The sequence below is a fragment of the Garra rufa genome, chromosome 13, assembly GCF_049309525.1.
Source record: "Garra rufa chromosome 13, GarRuf1.0, whole genome shotgun sequence".
Taxonomy (NCBI): Eukaryota; Metazoa; Chordata; class Actinopteri; order Cypriniformes; family Cyprinidae; genus Garra; species Garra rufa.
The window spans coordinates 36799439-36813142 of NC_133373.1; the positions used below are offsets into that span (position 1 = coordinate 36799439).

The 13704-nt window shown below is 39.4% G+C and overlaps 1 protein-coding gene across 1 annotated transcript; it reads right to left on the minus strand.

Annotated features, from left to right (window-relative positions):
- Positions 1-1199: 1199 nt before the first annotated feature.
- Positions 1200-11509, minus strand: tfap2d (transcription factor AP-2 delta (activating enhancer binding protein 2 delta)). Its single transcript, XM_073817040.1, has 8 exons — positions 11382-11509; positions 10206-10703; positions 8098-8158; positions 5006-5171; positions 3641-3759; positions 2969-3110; positions 2569-2682; positions 1200-2020 (listed from the first exon to the last, which is right to left on the minus strand). The coding sequence occupies exons 1-8, from the start codon at positions 11418-11420 to the stop codon at positions 1804-1806; spliced, it is 1356 nt and encodes a 451-aa protein (XP_073673141.1). The 5' UTR covers positions 11421-11509; the 3' UTR covers positions 1200-1803.
- Positions 11510-13704: the final 2195 nt, after the last annotated feature.

Consider the following 13704-nt stretch of genomic DNA (forward strand, 5'->3'; position numbering starts at 1 on the left):
CATAGCGTGTTAAATGAAAACAGAACGTTATGTATCGAACGTCACCCATGCATTAGAACTGCCCAAACTGATAAAACACACTCGTGATCAATAAATGCGCTAATTACGCGTCAAGGCTGTTTTGGTTTTCCAAAGATGGTGCTACTGGGATATTTAGGCTAAGTTCGTTAACGTTGACTAGTCGCTGATTATTGAAACTTTCTCAGTAGCTACTGAGATCAGACAGCGGTTTCCTGCAAAAAATTTGAATATGAATGCGAATCGCTTTTATCTTGTGCAAAGCTTCACATCGATCTGTCAGTCAGTTATTGACTTTGTAAAGCCTTCCGGTGCAGCAGCATGTTGGTCTTTCTCTGCTGTTAATGATCTGTTCTGTTTGGGTGCTTATTTATTCTACATCAACCATTTTTAAAAAATGTATTCAATAATAATAGCTCACAGAAACAAGTTTAGCTGCATTATGATTTTTAGAATTGATACAATGCAATAATTGTATGAACAAAGCGGCTGTCTCTCTCGGTATTTTCCTCAGCGTTTTAAGATGAATGCGTTTACTGGGTATTTTTATTCTCTGTGAATGTAATAAAGCAAGTACTTTCCTGCAGCGTTTATTTACAAATCTAACAAACATAAAACAGCTAATGAAAGTCCTCAGACTTACTGAAAAGTTGCTGTAGGAAGGCACTATCCACCTCATTTCTCCAGAGCGGGCGCGCCATTTTTAATTTTTATCGGTCTGACTTTTGGTCGAGTCCAGCTGTTTTTAGCTGTACAAAACAGCTTGTTTCGCTGCTTTTTTTGTAAATTGATGAGTCTTACCCTATTATTTTAATGTATTATCTTACTTATTAACATACTGGTTTGTAGAGCAAACAGTTTTACCGTTTACTGCATGTTGTTGTTATTCTCATAATTTCCCAATAGCGGCTAGTGAAGGAAGTCTCGCCCATAGGCTTACTTCCACGTTGAAGAATAAGGTGGATAGAGCTCCAAAAATAAGTAAAAACACTTTCTTTAATATGAACTCAGGCAGGTGAGTGCTGCAGCAGGTTGTTAGGTTGAAGTATGCATCAAAATTAATCAATAAGGTGTTGTCTGTGTCAGATCCAATGCAAATGCATATAAAGTATGATTCACATTTATAAAGCAGTACAAGAATTCAAGTCCAGTCAGGTGAGTTAATATAAGACTTTGAGCAATATGCTTTATTGAACACCAGTAGTTTGCATGTAGGGTTATTTCATATATGTAGTTCAAAGCCTACAAGAAAAGATTGAATTTATATATTTATATATAACTTTTTTACAAATGCAGTCAAGAGTTTGTGTTCTGGAACAACAGTGGGGAATGTCAGTTTCAGATGGTGTACAAAGTTTAACATGCACAATATACAGTAACTAACAGGGAAAGTTACCTGTAATAATTTACAGTCTCAAACTGACCTCAAATCAGGTCTTGCCAGAAATGGAATGTGAGTCTTTTTTTTTTAATAAAAAGATATTGCATTTTTAAAATCATTATTTAAACTAATTACATACAGACAAACTTTAAGCAAAATAACTTCTTCAATAACTTAGAAAATAACGGAAATGGTTCGTGTTCGTCGGGCAGTGAGAATGACGTGACTGGTTTGTACATACAGACAGACTCTCGTACAGGGAAAGCTGAGGTCATAGGAAGTTATGCCAGTTATATAAATAAACGCATATGGAATAAAAACCCTGTAACCCCACCCCTAGTAGCCACGCCCTGAACGAGGCCCGCCCATCAGGAAGTGGGAAAGCAGCCACTCCTGCGTCAGAGTCATTCTGTCTTCTCGATTTTGCCATCTTTCGTCGGTACCTCTGCATTTTTGCGCAGTGTTTTGTCCGAGTTGGAGTTGATCTGGTTGCTGTCCGGCGTTCCTGTGCTCTTATTGGCTGAGTGTTTCTCCAGGTAATTAAGCATTTCACTGAGAATCGTTTGAAAGGTGCTAAGAGCCGCGCAAATCGCTGGCGTTCCAAATCCATGCGTGATTAGACTAAAAAAGAGAATAAAAATGGTGATTAATAACAATACTTGCATATTTAGCATATCCACTTTATTAGTAACATGAATATGTGAGACTTTCGTTGTCATTTGCTTTAGTTTATTTTACACCTGTGCATTGCAAAATGTGACCCTGGACCACAAAACCAGTCATAAGGTTTTTTTTTTTATTTTTTTAGAGATCTATTCATCATATAAAAGCTGAAATAAGTCGGCTTTCCATTGGTGTATGGTTTGTTGGGATGGGGGGGGGGATAGAAAATTACCCTTAACGTTGTCCAAATGAAGTTCTTAGCAATGCATATTATAAATCAAAAATTAAGTTTTGATATACTTATGGTAGGAAATGTACAAAATATCTGCATGGAACATGATCTTTACTTTATATTCTAATAATTTTGGCATAAAAGAAAAATAATTTTGACCCATACAATGTATTTTTGGCTATTGCTACAAATATACCCGACTGGTTTTGTGGTCCAGGGTCACGCATGAGGTGTATGTTTGTTCTATTACTGCATGCATGTTTCAGCATTATACCTGAAGTGTGTTAGATGTCTCTGAATGTCCAAATCCAGAATAGGTGTTGGTCTAGAGGAACCGAGTGGAGATCGATCCTGACTTAACAAATCCTGAAATTCCTTACAGATCTGCCTGCGGAGACACACAGCCATTCGAACAGTTACAAGGACGCATCTCCAAAACGAAAACCAAAGCAACGTTCCTCATAATTAATGCATAAAGGAGATTTAATGAGATCTTAGTTTTCATATGTTACATGCATGCAAACACATATCCTTTCCTCCAATAATAAAACCTCCAAGGTGCATCTGTTTTTGAAGTTCTTTTGTAGCCAGACTGCACTAGATAATTCATATTTGGTGCATATGAAGGTCTCATTTAGAAATGTATTATTCAAGAGTTCAAATGTCTTTCTTACTTGGTGGCCAGCACCATTTTCTTGCGCGCATTCTGTTCCTTTGGTTCCGTGTGCTGGCGGGCTAGATGCTCCCCGACCGCTTTGGTGGGAAACTCTGTCTCACAGGTGTAACCGAAGTCCCGAGCCAGATGTAGCGCTTCCCCTACAAACACAGAGGAGCAAGATGAGGGATGAACGAGGCAGAGAAATCAGTTCATTCTCTAAATGCTGCCTAAAAAAAAATTGCATAGATGTTGCATCAATCTGTCTCACACCATTCTAATTCTTAAACTCTTCCCTTGAGTAATAGAGATTTTGTCTGTAGACTAAAAATATTTCAGACGTTTTCTTTTATGCCAGGATAGATTTGTTTCAATCTCAATAGAGCTCATCCGTAACAAATTTGAAGAAACTAAACCAGATGCATCATTATCGCATTTACAACCTGTTGAATTGCAAAAATGCATTCAACAGGTCCTAAAAACAGAATGAAGATGTAAACAAGTTGCTCACATTTTGCATCATATTTTATCAAAGTAAAACTGCGTCCTTTAAACAACAAACCAAATTCATAAAATGAGCCATCTAGCATCTAATCATATCAGTATTTGTTGTCAGAAACAAATCCATGCATCTGAATACGGCTGTGAACTTTATAACTAAAGGATTAAAAAGGCATAAATGTGTCCATACCTTCCACTAAAGAGGTCAACAGCGTGACGTTCGCCGCTTTCCTGCGGCCTGCTGGGAGATTGAGTCCCAACCTGTCCAGCTTCTCCCTGAGGCACCGGCCGCCGTTCTTTGACTTGGCCCTGACCCACACAGATGGAGAAAGTCCATCAGCATCATTTCCTTCTCACACAAGTCTTTTTTTTTTTTTATTCCAAAGCACTTTTACATTATTAAACCTAAACACCCTACAAACCAGCATTTTCAAGTGAGCTATGTTACAACTAAAATCAGATCATATTTAGGAATAAACATTATCACAACGTTTATTTTGCCCATGCGTCAGCTTCATTCAGGCTACAATGTGTATAAAGAGTAATCAAATATTTATTCAATAACCAATATTCTGTTTTTCCATTATATACTGTAGACTGAATTTCTGTAGACTGTTTTTCTGCCATTTCTTTTGTTTCTGCAGGCGTTAATGAACCTGAGCTTTACCAGCATGTGTTGTCCTGTGTTTAAAATGAGTGAGTGAGCTAGTGAATGTGTGTGTGTGTGGGCATGTTTTTGTGACATATCAGGACACAAATGTGTGTAATAACATGGGTATGACATAGGTATTACAAGGAGAGGGTGACTTATGAGGACATTGCCCATGTCCCCACTTTTCAAAAGGCTTATAAATCACACAGAATAAGTTTTTTTGAGAATGTAAAGATATGCACAGTCTCCTGTGAGGGCTAGGTTTAGGTGTAGGGAAGGTGTAGGGTGATAGAAAGTACGGTTTGTACAGTATAAAAACCATTACGTCTATGGAATGTCCCCACAATTCACAAAAACACCCTTGTGTGTGTGTGTGTGTGTGTGTGTGTGTGTGTGTGTGTGTGTGTGTGTGTGTGTGTGTGTGTGTTTCTCCTCTCTTCTCGTCACTGGCCTCATTTCTGCTCTCCAGTCTGTGTCCCTCATCAATAATGGAACCTCAGCTTCACTGTTCTCATTCCCTCTACATCTCTCTCTCACACACATCCAGCCACATTCTCTTCTTTATCTCTGGATTAAGTGTCCAGGACTCCATGTCCCATCTCTTTTCCCTCTTTCTGTGTTGCGTTTTATTTTGGCAATGAACTAAATAAAAAAGGCCTTCTTTCATTTTCTTTACTCATATTTCAATGCCTTGTGAAATTATTTCACTTTAATAATTGTAGTTGCTACCCCTTCTAGTCCTTGAATTCAAGGATATCTGGAACATGCATGGAGATCATTGCCAAATTTTAAGTAAAAGCAGCTAAACGTATGCGAACAAATCACTTTTCTGGTTCAGAATTGGATGCTTCCAGGTGTGCATTCTGATTTATGAGTTTCATGTTTTTAAAGTGCATCCCCTACCTTCTTAATATCCCACCGAGTAGTGAGGCATTGAGACACTCTGGAGGAGACAGGCGGCGTTTGACTTCAGCGATGGTGACTTTGTACTTTGAGGTAGAGCTGAGTAGAGAAAGTCTTCCTGGTACAGAGCAGAACAGGTCTGTAGGGTTCACTACACACGTGCCACCTGTACACAACAAGAAACCGCAACATATTAAACCTTTGGAAATGACCGGCGACAATGCTTGCGTGTTACGTTTGTCTATATGCAAGGTTATATCAATTGACAATGATTCAAATCAATTAATTTTTATTTAGCAACTATTTCAGAAAAAGGATGCATTGCAGGTGTGCATTTGTATTTAAGAGTGTGTGTCCATGAACTTAAAATATATATGAATGCATAAAGCTTATGCATTGTAGGTAGTTTAAAGTTTCAAAAGGTTTTACTTAATTTGAATAGGTCATGACAAATGTGACCCTGGACCACAAAACCAGTCATAAGTAGCACGGGTATATTTGTAGCAATAGCCAATGACATATTGTTTCATTTTTTTCTTTTATGCCAAAAATCATTAGGATATTAAGTAAAGATCACATTCCATGAAGCTATTTTGTAAATGTCCTAAAGCCGATTTTCTCAATATTTTCATTTTTTTGTACCCTCAGATTCCAGATTTTCAAATAGTTGTATCTCAGCCAAATACTGTCCTATCCTAACAAACCATACATCAATGGAAAGCTATTTATTTAGCTTTCAGGTGATGTATAAATCCCACTTCCAAAAATTGACCCTTATGACTGGTTTTGTGGTCCAGGGTCACAAATGAATTGTAAAAAATGCATGCATGTAACTTATTAAAAATGCTACTAAAATTCTAATAATTTTAAGTATTTCATGTCGACCACCTGTATGAATAATCATGTTCTGTACAAAAGTTTTTCGCACATCTAATTGCATATTAAATAGTATGTGTTCATTTATTAAGCACTGTATGCCAGATCCATGCTATTGTGATTTAGTAAAGATTACAAGTGCAGCCTGAGCTGCAATCAATGGGTCGGCTACCTTATTTAGCCACGTGTGTGTATTTGTGTTTGAGTGTGTGAACGTGTGTGTTCCTGAAGGAGTTTTCTGGCTAGCGGGCCTCTAACCTGCTCCTCATCAGTCACCCTAAAGCGCTCTGACAAACCCAAGATCTCTGCTAGCATGCAAGTTCACTTCACATTAATTCCACCCAAAATGTTTTGATTCAAAGTAGTTTGTATTTTATGTTGCCAAGGGCAATTGAAAAAGAGCTATTGCCGGTAGTCTGGTCGCGCGCGCCGGGCCCAGAGGCGATAGCGGGTATTTAAGCGCGAGGGAGAGTAGCCCGAGGCAGCGCGCGAGCGATCACAAAGCGAATCAAGCGCTTTTTGCGAGTTTGCCACGAAAATTAAAGAAAAAAAGACATAGGCCAAATGTCATTCTGTTTCTATTTCAACTGTAGCGGTGGTGTGTGTTTACGGAGTGCGCGCCTCACGCTCATCATCCAAAATACACACACGCGAGCGCGCGTGAGCGAGAGCGCGCACAGCGAGAGGAAGATGCAGTGAGTATGTGCGTGAGTGTGAGCGCGCGTGTAAAGGCGGGGTGACGCTTGATCAAATTCCTGAAAGCTAAGAGGGATAATCATGATTAAAACACAGACGACTTTTCTAAGTAGGATCCTCGTTTCTTGACTGATTTCTTTTGAAAAAGGTTATCTGAATATTCAACGAAGCCAAAGCTGCAGTCAGTGTGAACAACATTAATATGATCTCCACTGAATTTGGAGCCGCGCGGCATTAACATATCAAAGCGTGCGCCCGAGGCGCGAGAAGCTATCGATACCGGAGCGCGAGGTAAAGCAATGATTATTGGTTGTGATGGTTGGAGCGGCGGAGCTCGCGGCTAAATCCTGCACACCATTAACTGGAAGTGATGGCGAGCCCAACACCTAGACAGAGTTTATTAAAAATTAAGCGCCCGAGACACCGTTCGCTTTATGGCAAACTCCACATGTGTGTCGATCCGCCGCCGCTTTGAAGAGACAGACAAAGATGCGACTGATATTAAGAAAATATTAAGAAACGTGGAACACGATTCGATTCATCCGCACAAGACGCGCGATTTTACAAAATACAGCGGCAGACAGACAGAGAATACGGAAATTCTTCTGAGATTCTCTTGAACGCCTCTAAGCGGAGAATGACCTTCAGAAATGTGGGTTTTATCGGGGTGTGAACTTCTGAAACACATATAGCTCCTTAATTATGCACTCTCTGACTAATTAATTAATCCATTCCCTTCGAATTGCGACGTCAACTAGAAAGATGCAAAATAGTAAACAAGCTTTGAGAAAAAACGTAACATTAATTTCAATACAAGTAATACTCATTTAAAAGAAACGGCAAGAGGACAACAAAAACACCAATGGGCTAATAATAATAATAATAATTTTAAACAAAACGTAACGTTTTCAGAAAAGTAGCCTATATAATACTTTAAAAATTATATGAATTTGAACATTTTTGCCTGAGGAAATTTAAAAAAGCTAAATTCGTTTTTTTTTCTCTTGCCGATACTAAAACGTGTATTATTTCTTTGTTGCAATTGTTTTATTTATCTGTTTCTTTCAGTAACAGTAATAATTTTACAATCGTACAGTGAAAGCAGTAGGCCTGCTGATTGATATTCACATGAATGCAGTTCCATTTAAAAGAAAATACTAAATGTAATAATATTTCAAATAAATTGCTTCCCTTATTAAAATACGGTTTATTTTTTGGATTCATAAATGATAAAACCAACACCGTTTTTAGTAGGCTATCTTTAAATTAAAATGCTCAACTTATTATGCTAAAATATTAAATCATTTTGTTGTCACTGGAAAGCACATAGGCTATTAAAAGAGTAAACGGTGATTTTTACTTTAGTCTCATGTAATTATAAAGTAAGAATTCCAATCTTAACAGACAAGACTGACGTTGGTAAAATATAATTTAAAATAAATGAAAATAAAAGCAAATAATAAAAAAAAAATTAAATGAGTGTGCTTCTCTTGCTCTCTATTTATGTGTTGTGACCTTACCTCTCCGAATCACTCCACCTTGTCCATTTAACACGAGTCCACATTGCGCGTCTACAGATCCCTAGACACACATACACACATATATGAACTTCATTATCAATAATAAAAAAAAAAAACTAATCTTAACACATTGTGATCAGTATTTGCGTTTGACGAGGCATGTGTGACACGTTAAACAGACCACGTGGCTACAGGTAAAGTTGCAGCGGTAACGGAACCTGTTACATTATGATGTCAAACCAACAGATTATTTTACTTTCTTTTATCAGTGATGTCATCAGCCAAAGGAAGACTGGATGGCATCAAAAGAAAAGAGTTAATCCGTCTCACGAGCCACGACCAGTCTGGAGGCCAAGTCAGACACACAGTCTCAAAAAAAAAAAGAAAAAAAAAAAAAAAAAACCGCACACATATTTCACCCACACACGCTCACATCCATACTGACACCATACTGGCGTGCTCTTATAACCCTTTAACAAACTCATGCTCTATTTTCTTTTCCCCGCAGTTAAAGTGATTATAAAATCAATATACAAACCCGTCGGATCAGGCATAAATTACGCGTGTGCGTGTTAAAGGTGCGGCAGCTTCTATTGTTCTGCGTGCCAAATCTGTTTAGCGGCTCAAAGATGCGCTTGTGCGCACAAAACTGACCGCATCTGTTCCACGGCCGTCACCGAGCGCACGGTTTCATTCAGCACCAAAGAAAGGTCCAAAACCTTTTCACGGGACGTATGTGTTGCTTTCTGTGTTTTTTTGTGTCTGTTCTCCTGTGGGCCTTTTTTTGTGTTCCTGAAAACGCGACAGCAATACCAAAATAAATCTGCGATTTTTGTTATAACACGTCTAAAGTTTATACTACTGTAATATTTTATTTAGCACTTTTTTAAGTCAGTTTTTAAACTGATGGAATATAGCCAATTGCAAAATTGCATCTGTGCTAAAATAGCATAAAACTGTTCACGAATGTTTTCTAACAAATTACGCTATTGCAAAATTAAAAGTATGGAAAACACATGTATATAATGTTAGTTATTTAAACAGGCCCTGTAAAACAATGACGGCCAAATCAAAAATTAATTATTCGACAATTATTTATTTTTTATTATTAGCCAAAGCAATAAAAATGTCGACATTTACGACACATTTTATATTTGCTAGTACTATTATCTAATCTTTAGAACAATCAAATTGTATCAGTTCTATAAATTGGATTACGTCGATATTATCATTTAAACACCAAATTTACTATTACAATTACAATTTTCTTTCTATGTAATGAAATAAAAAATCCCAAATATAATCTGCTATCTTGATTTTTTTCTCTCAAATACGGTAGATTTATCTATTCAATTTCACTGTCGCACGAAGGATTAAAAGGATTGTATAATTATTTTGATTTTAACATATTTTTGACTCACCGGTTAAACTTGAGCTGTTTCAGATGTCTGTGCATAAATAACCAGTTGATTGACATTAAGTCCTAAATTGGATAAACTACGGTGCTCTACTGCGGAGGATTTGCCTTTTGTTCGCACTTTTTCAAGCCCTTAATCCGCCTTTTAACGGAGGAAAAAGAAACAGCGGCTTTACAGCAGCGAGGCCCCGACATACGCGCAGCCGAATTCAGACTTCTCAATATTCACTATATGAAATATGTAAAATCCGCCAGTTAAATCATCTGAAAAGATGGTGCTTCCAAACGTTTCAAAGTAAAGTCTTATTTCACATGTTGGGAAATACTGCATTTCTGCAAAGCAAAGTTTTTTTCGTTGTGATTTTTTTCCCACCGTGTGTATCGGTTTATTTATATTAGCTATTTCAAATTTGTAATGTATTGTTCGTTTTTAAATTAATTTGAAATTTGAAAAGGCCGAAAAGAAGTGATCGCTCGGCCTTGGTTTTTTCTTTCTTTCAGTCTCTCCTGACGTCTAAGGGTTTTTTTTGTCGAAGCCCTCGGGCAATCATTTCTTCTGTTCGGGCAGTGAAAGTGACTATACAACATCCCTGAAGGCGTCAACTTCTCTGCAGCCTGCGTGTGAGACGGTGGTGACACGTTGAGTGTGTGTATTTTGTGCTTGAACGGTAGAAATGCCGGTGAGGTGTACCTGTAGGTCATCGGCCCCCGGTGGCGGCAGCCCGAGACCCGCCCCGGGCAGCAGTCTTTGCTCGGGGTGCATGCCGTACTGAGAGCCGTGGCTCATGATTGACAGGTCATGCCTGCGGTACGCGTCCAGGCAACCCAGTTCCCGCCGCTGCTCGTCCAGGCACGAGGACTTGAGCGCCCGGGCGTTGTGAAGATTGATGAAGTCCGCCGGTTCGCCGTGATGGAGCTGCTGGTAATACTGCTGCGAGTGATGGAGAGAGTTTAACGAGTACGCGTCCGGGTTCACGGCCGGGTGGCTGTGCTGGAACTCGTAGTGGAAGGACTGGTGGTGTAAGGGCGTGTACTGGTGGTTCGTGGGAAAATACGGGGAGGCAAATTCGGTTCCGGTAGCTGGGTATGTAAGCGGAGACGATGAAGAGTAAGCGACAGACGAGTTGGCCACAGATTCCAAGCATCCGAGTTGCATCAAACGGTAGCTGTTTGATCCGTCGTGACGTATCTGTGCGGGGAAAAAAAGAGAAAAATATGAGGGATGTCATTTACACGCGCTCGCAGCGATCAGCGCGCATTTCTCACGCGGCGGAAACTCAAACCTTCCCCAAACACAAACACACACACAGCAGCTCAAAGTGTCTTTAGAAAAGTACCTGACGGCGATGTCATCTCTCCGTGCCTGGGAGGGAGTGCGTGAAACACACTGCAAACTGCTCCACGAGCTCACAGCGTTTTTTTCCTCCCTCACTTGTCTATCATTTGCCACGGAGTGTGTTATTTGACTATATTATTATTACTACATCCGTGCAAACGCTATTAAAAGCCGTTTTGTGCCAACAATCCACGCCCGTTTCACTGCAGGTAAGCACAAAACACGATATTCTGCACTACCACTAATAATAATTATTATAAACGTATAAAAAGAACGAGCAAATGGTTCCAATCACGGTAGAGACTTTTACATGAACTCTTGAAAGCCTTATTCGCCACGAAAAAAACAACAACAAGCAGTAATAGGCAGTTTCAGTAGAAATTAACACATGGTATTTTATCAACTCCCCTCAGAAGTCTTAAGTTCCATTCCGCTGTGCTAAGTGATCGTAATTTCCCGCCATGCGATGCTAAGCTAAATTTAATGAAATTAGACGATTTTTGTGAGGTGATAAGAAATGGATTTAAATACCTCCGCATCGTGCACCAGTCCCGGAAATGTGGCTGACATTCTCGCGATCCAATAACCCGATTTCCTCGCGCTGTTGGACGAATGAAAGAAAAAAAAATCCCCAAAATAGCGCGTGAAAATGAAATGTCGCCTCGCGCAGTCGGTAAAAGCGGCTGAAATGCCTCCCCTCTGCACAAAGCGCTCCCTGGCTCGGATTTTGTACTTGCTGGGTATTTCTCCGGCTGATGTCGTAGGTCCCTTGGTAATATAGAAGTTTTGAAAATTAAGCATCAGCATTGAGGAAAGGGAGGACAATAGAGAGAGCAGCCTCATCCCTGGAGACACGGAATAAATATTGTATCTTCGCCTAATAAGGAACCAAGTGCGCTTTCAACATTTTTGATGATTTTTGTGGACATTTCTTTAAGGTCGTTTGTGCTTTCTTTAGCAGGGCCAGTTTTATTTGTCTCGGTTTTCCTCGCGGCTTTACCATTTACCTGCTTTTTGGATTTTTTTCAGCAACACGTAAGTTTCATTCGGTGTATTGTGTCACTGTAATTTTGATTGCACGATTAAACGTTTTGTTTTGTTATTTCACTGCTTCATAGTGTGGTCTTAATCTGTTTTTATCTAATATTTTAATTTCCATTTAACTGAATGAGAGACACTTGCACGGAAGAAAAATTAATTGCAGATAAGGTACAACGAATATTTACGTTTTCTTTATCATCACACAATGCATTTTATTTTTAAATATAATCGAACAATTCGTTTGGTAATTATGTTGAACAAAAACAAAAACAGCAGAAGAATGTTTTAATGCTATGTAATACAAATAACCTATTAATACCACTTTATCATCGGTTGCATAGACTAATTCGACCACATTATTTTTTTTTAATTAATTTAGCAGCCTATTTTAGATACTTTAGGGAGTTTAATGGCTTTTGAACAAATCGGTGCTACATGGTCACTTTTGATTCAGTTTAATTCTCTTGCAGCCAATCCAATCAACATTTATTCGTTTCTGTTCTGTTCACCGCTAACCGAACCGGGACAGTGACGGTCTGACCCACGCTGGAAGTGTTTTGTGCACGTTTAGAATGATGAGTGGTGCGCGCGTGGGGGGTCATCGCTCAAATCAGCCTGTCGGTCAAATTTACGCTTTAAAAACCACACAGGTGCATGAAAAGACACGGACATCCGTTTTACCCAGAGCATGTTAAAAATTACAAAATATTAATAGCTATTGTTACTAGGAAAATAAAACATCTAATGATGTTTAACACTTTATGAGTAAGACTTTTTGCTCATGTGCAAATGTGTGTGTGTGTGTGTGTGTGTGTTTAAGTGAGTCTGAATGTCTCCTCCCTCCCCAGCAGCAAAATACTCGAGTCTTTAGGTTTTTGTGTCTACGAGAGCTTTGGCAGTTTTTAAGTGTTTAAAAAGCTGACGCTCCCCTTATTTAACCCAAATTACCGCCATTACCGCGGGCTCGCGCCCTCGTGCATGAGAAGGGCGGACGGAGACGCCTCGAGCGCCCGGTGTCTCGAGCAAAGGGAGGATCCTCTCACAAACATACACATATACTGACGTATTCCGCTTCATAAATGTTTTACGCGGAAAACAACGTGAGAGAAGGGAAGCCTCATTTTATTTTCATTTAATGGGCGAGCTAAAGCGGCTGATGTTATTTTAAGTAGACATATTATTGAGCTAGCAGGCCTACATCATTGGCTCTTCTCTCTCTCTCTCTCTCTCTCAGTTTATGTGCCAAACAAAACAGAAAGGAAAAGAAAAGAAATATATATGATCCTTGAGGACCCAACGCCAGGATGAATTCAGATTAATGTAGTACGATCATCAACTAGGCTAATAAAACCGCAGTGAATATAGGCTAGCCAACAAATTGTTTTTATACTCAATATTGAATACCAAAAACAACTTAATGAAATAAAATGAGCTGGTTGTTGTGCTGTAAGTGCACTGTAAAGGTCTCGAGGTGTGGAAATGAATCGCCCAGCAGGAGGCTCTTATGAAATAACACGGTCTGGTTTCAGATATATATCTAAGGCCTCCAGGCAGACTGTAATTTACACGATGTGAGCGCGAGAGGACCCGTCCTCTCACGTGAGGGATTAGAAGCTTTCGCTTGTGTAGTCTGCAAGAGCTCGCGGGATTGAGCGAAGCACCAGTTGCACGGTAGACGGTCTTAATAGGGCTTAACGCGCAAAGCAGCGGATGCACATATGCACGCTATACCGGTCAGGGCTCGAGTCCATCTGTTCGGTCTGGATGCTCCTCGAGATGGTTCCACCACGTAAACCCGCCACCAATCCATAGA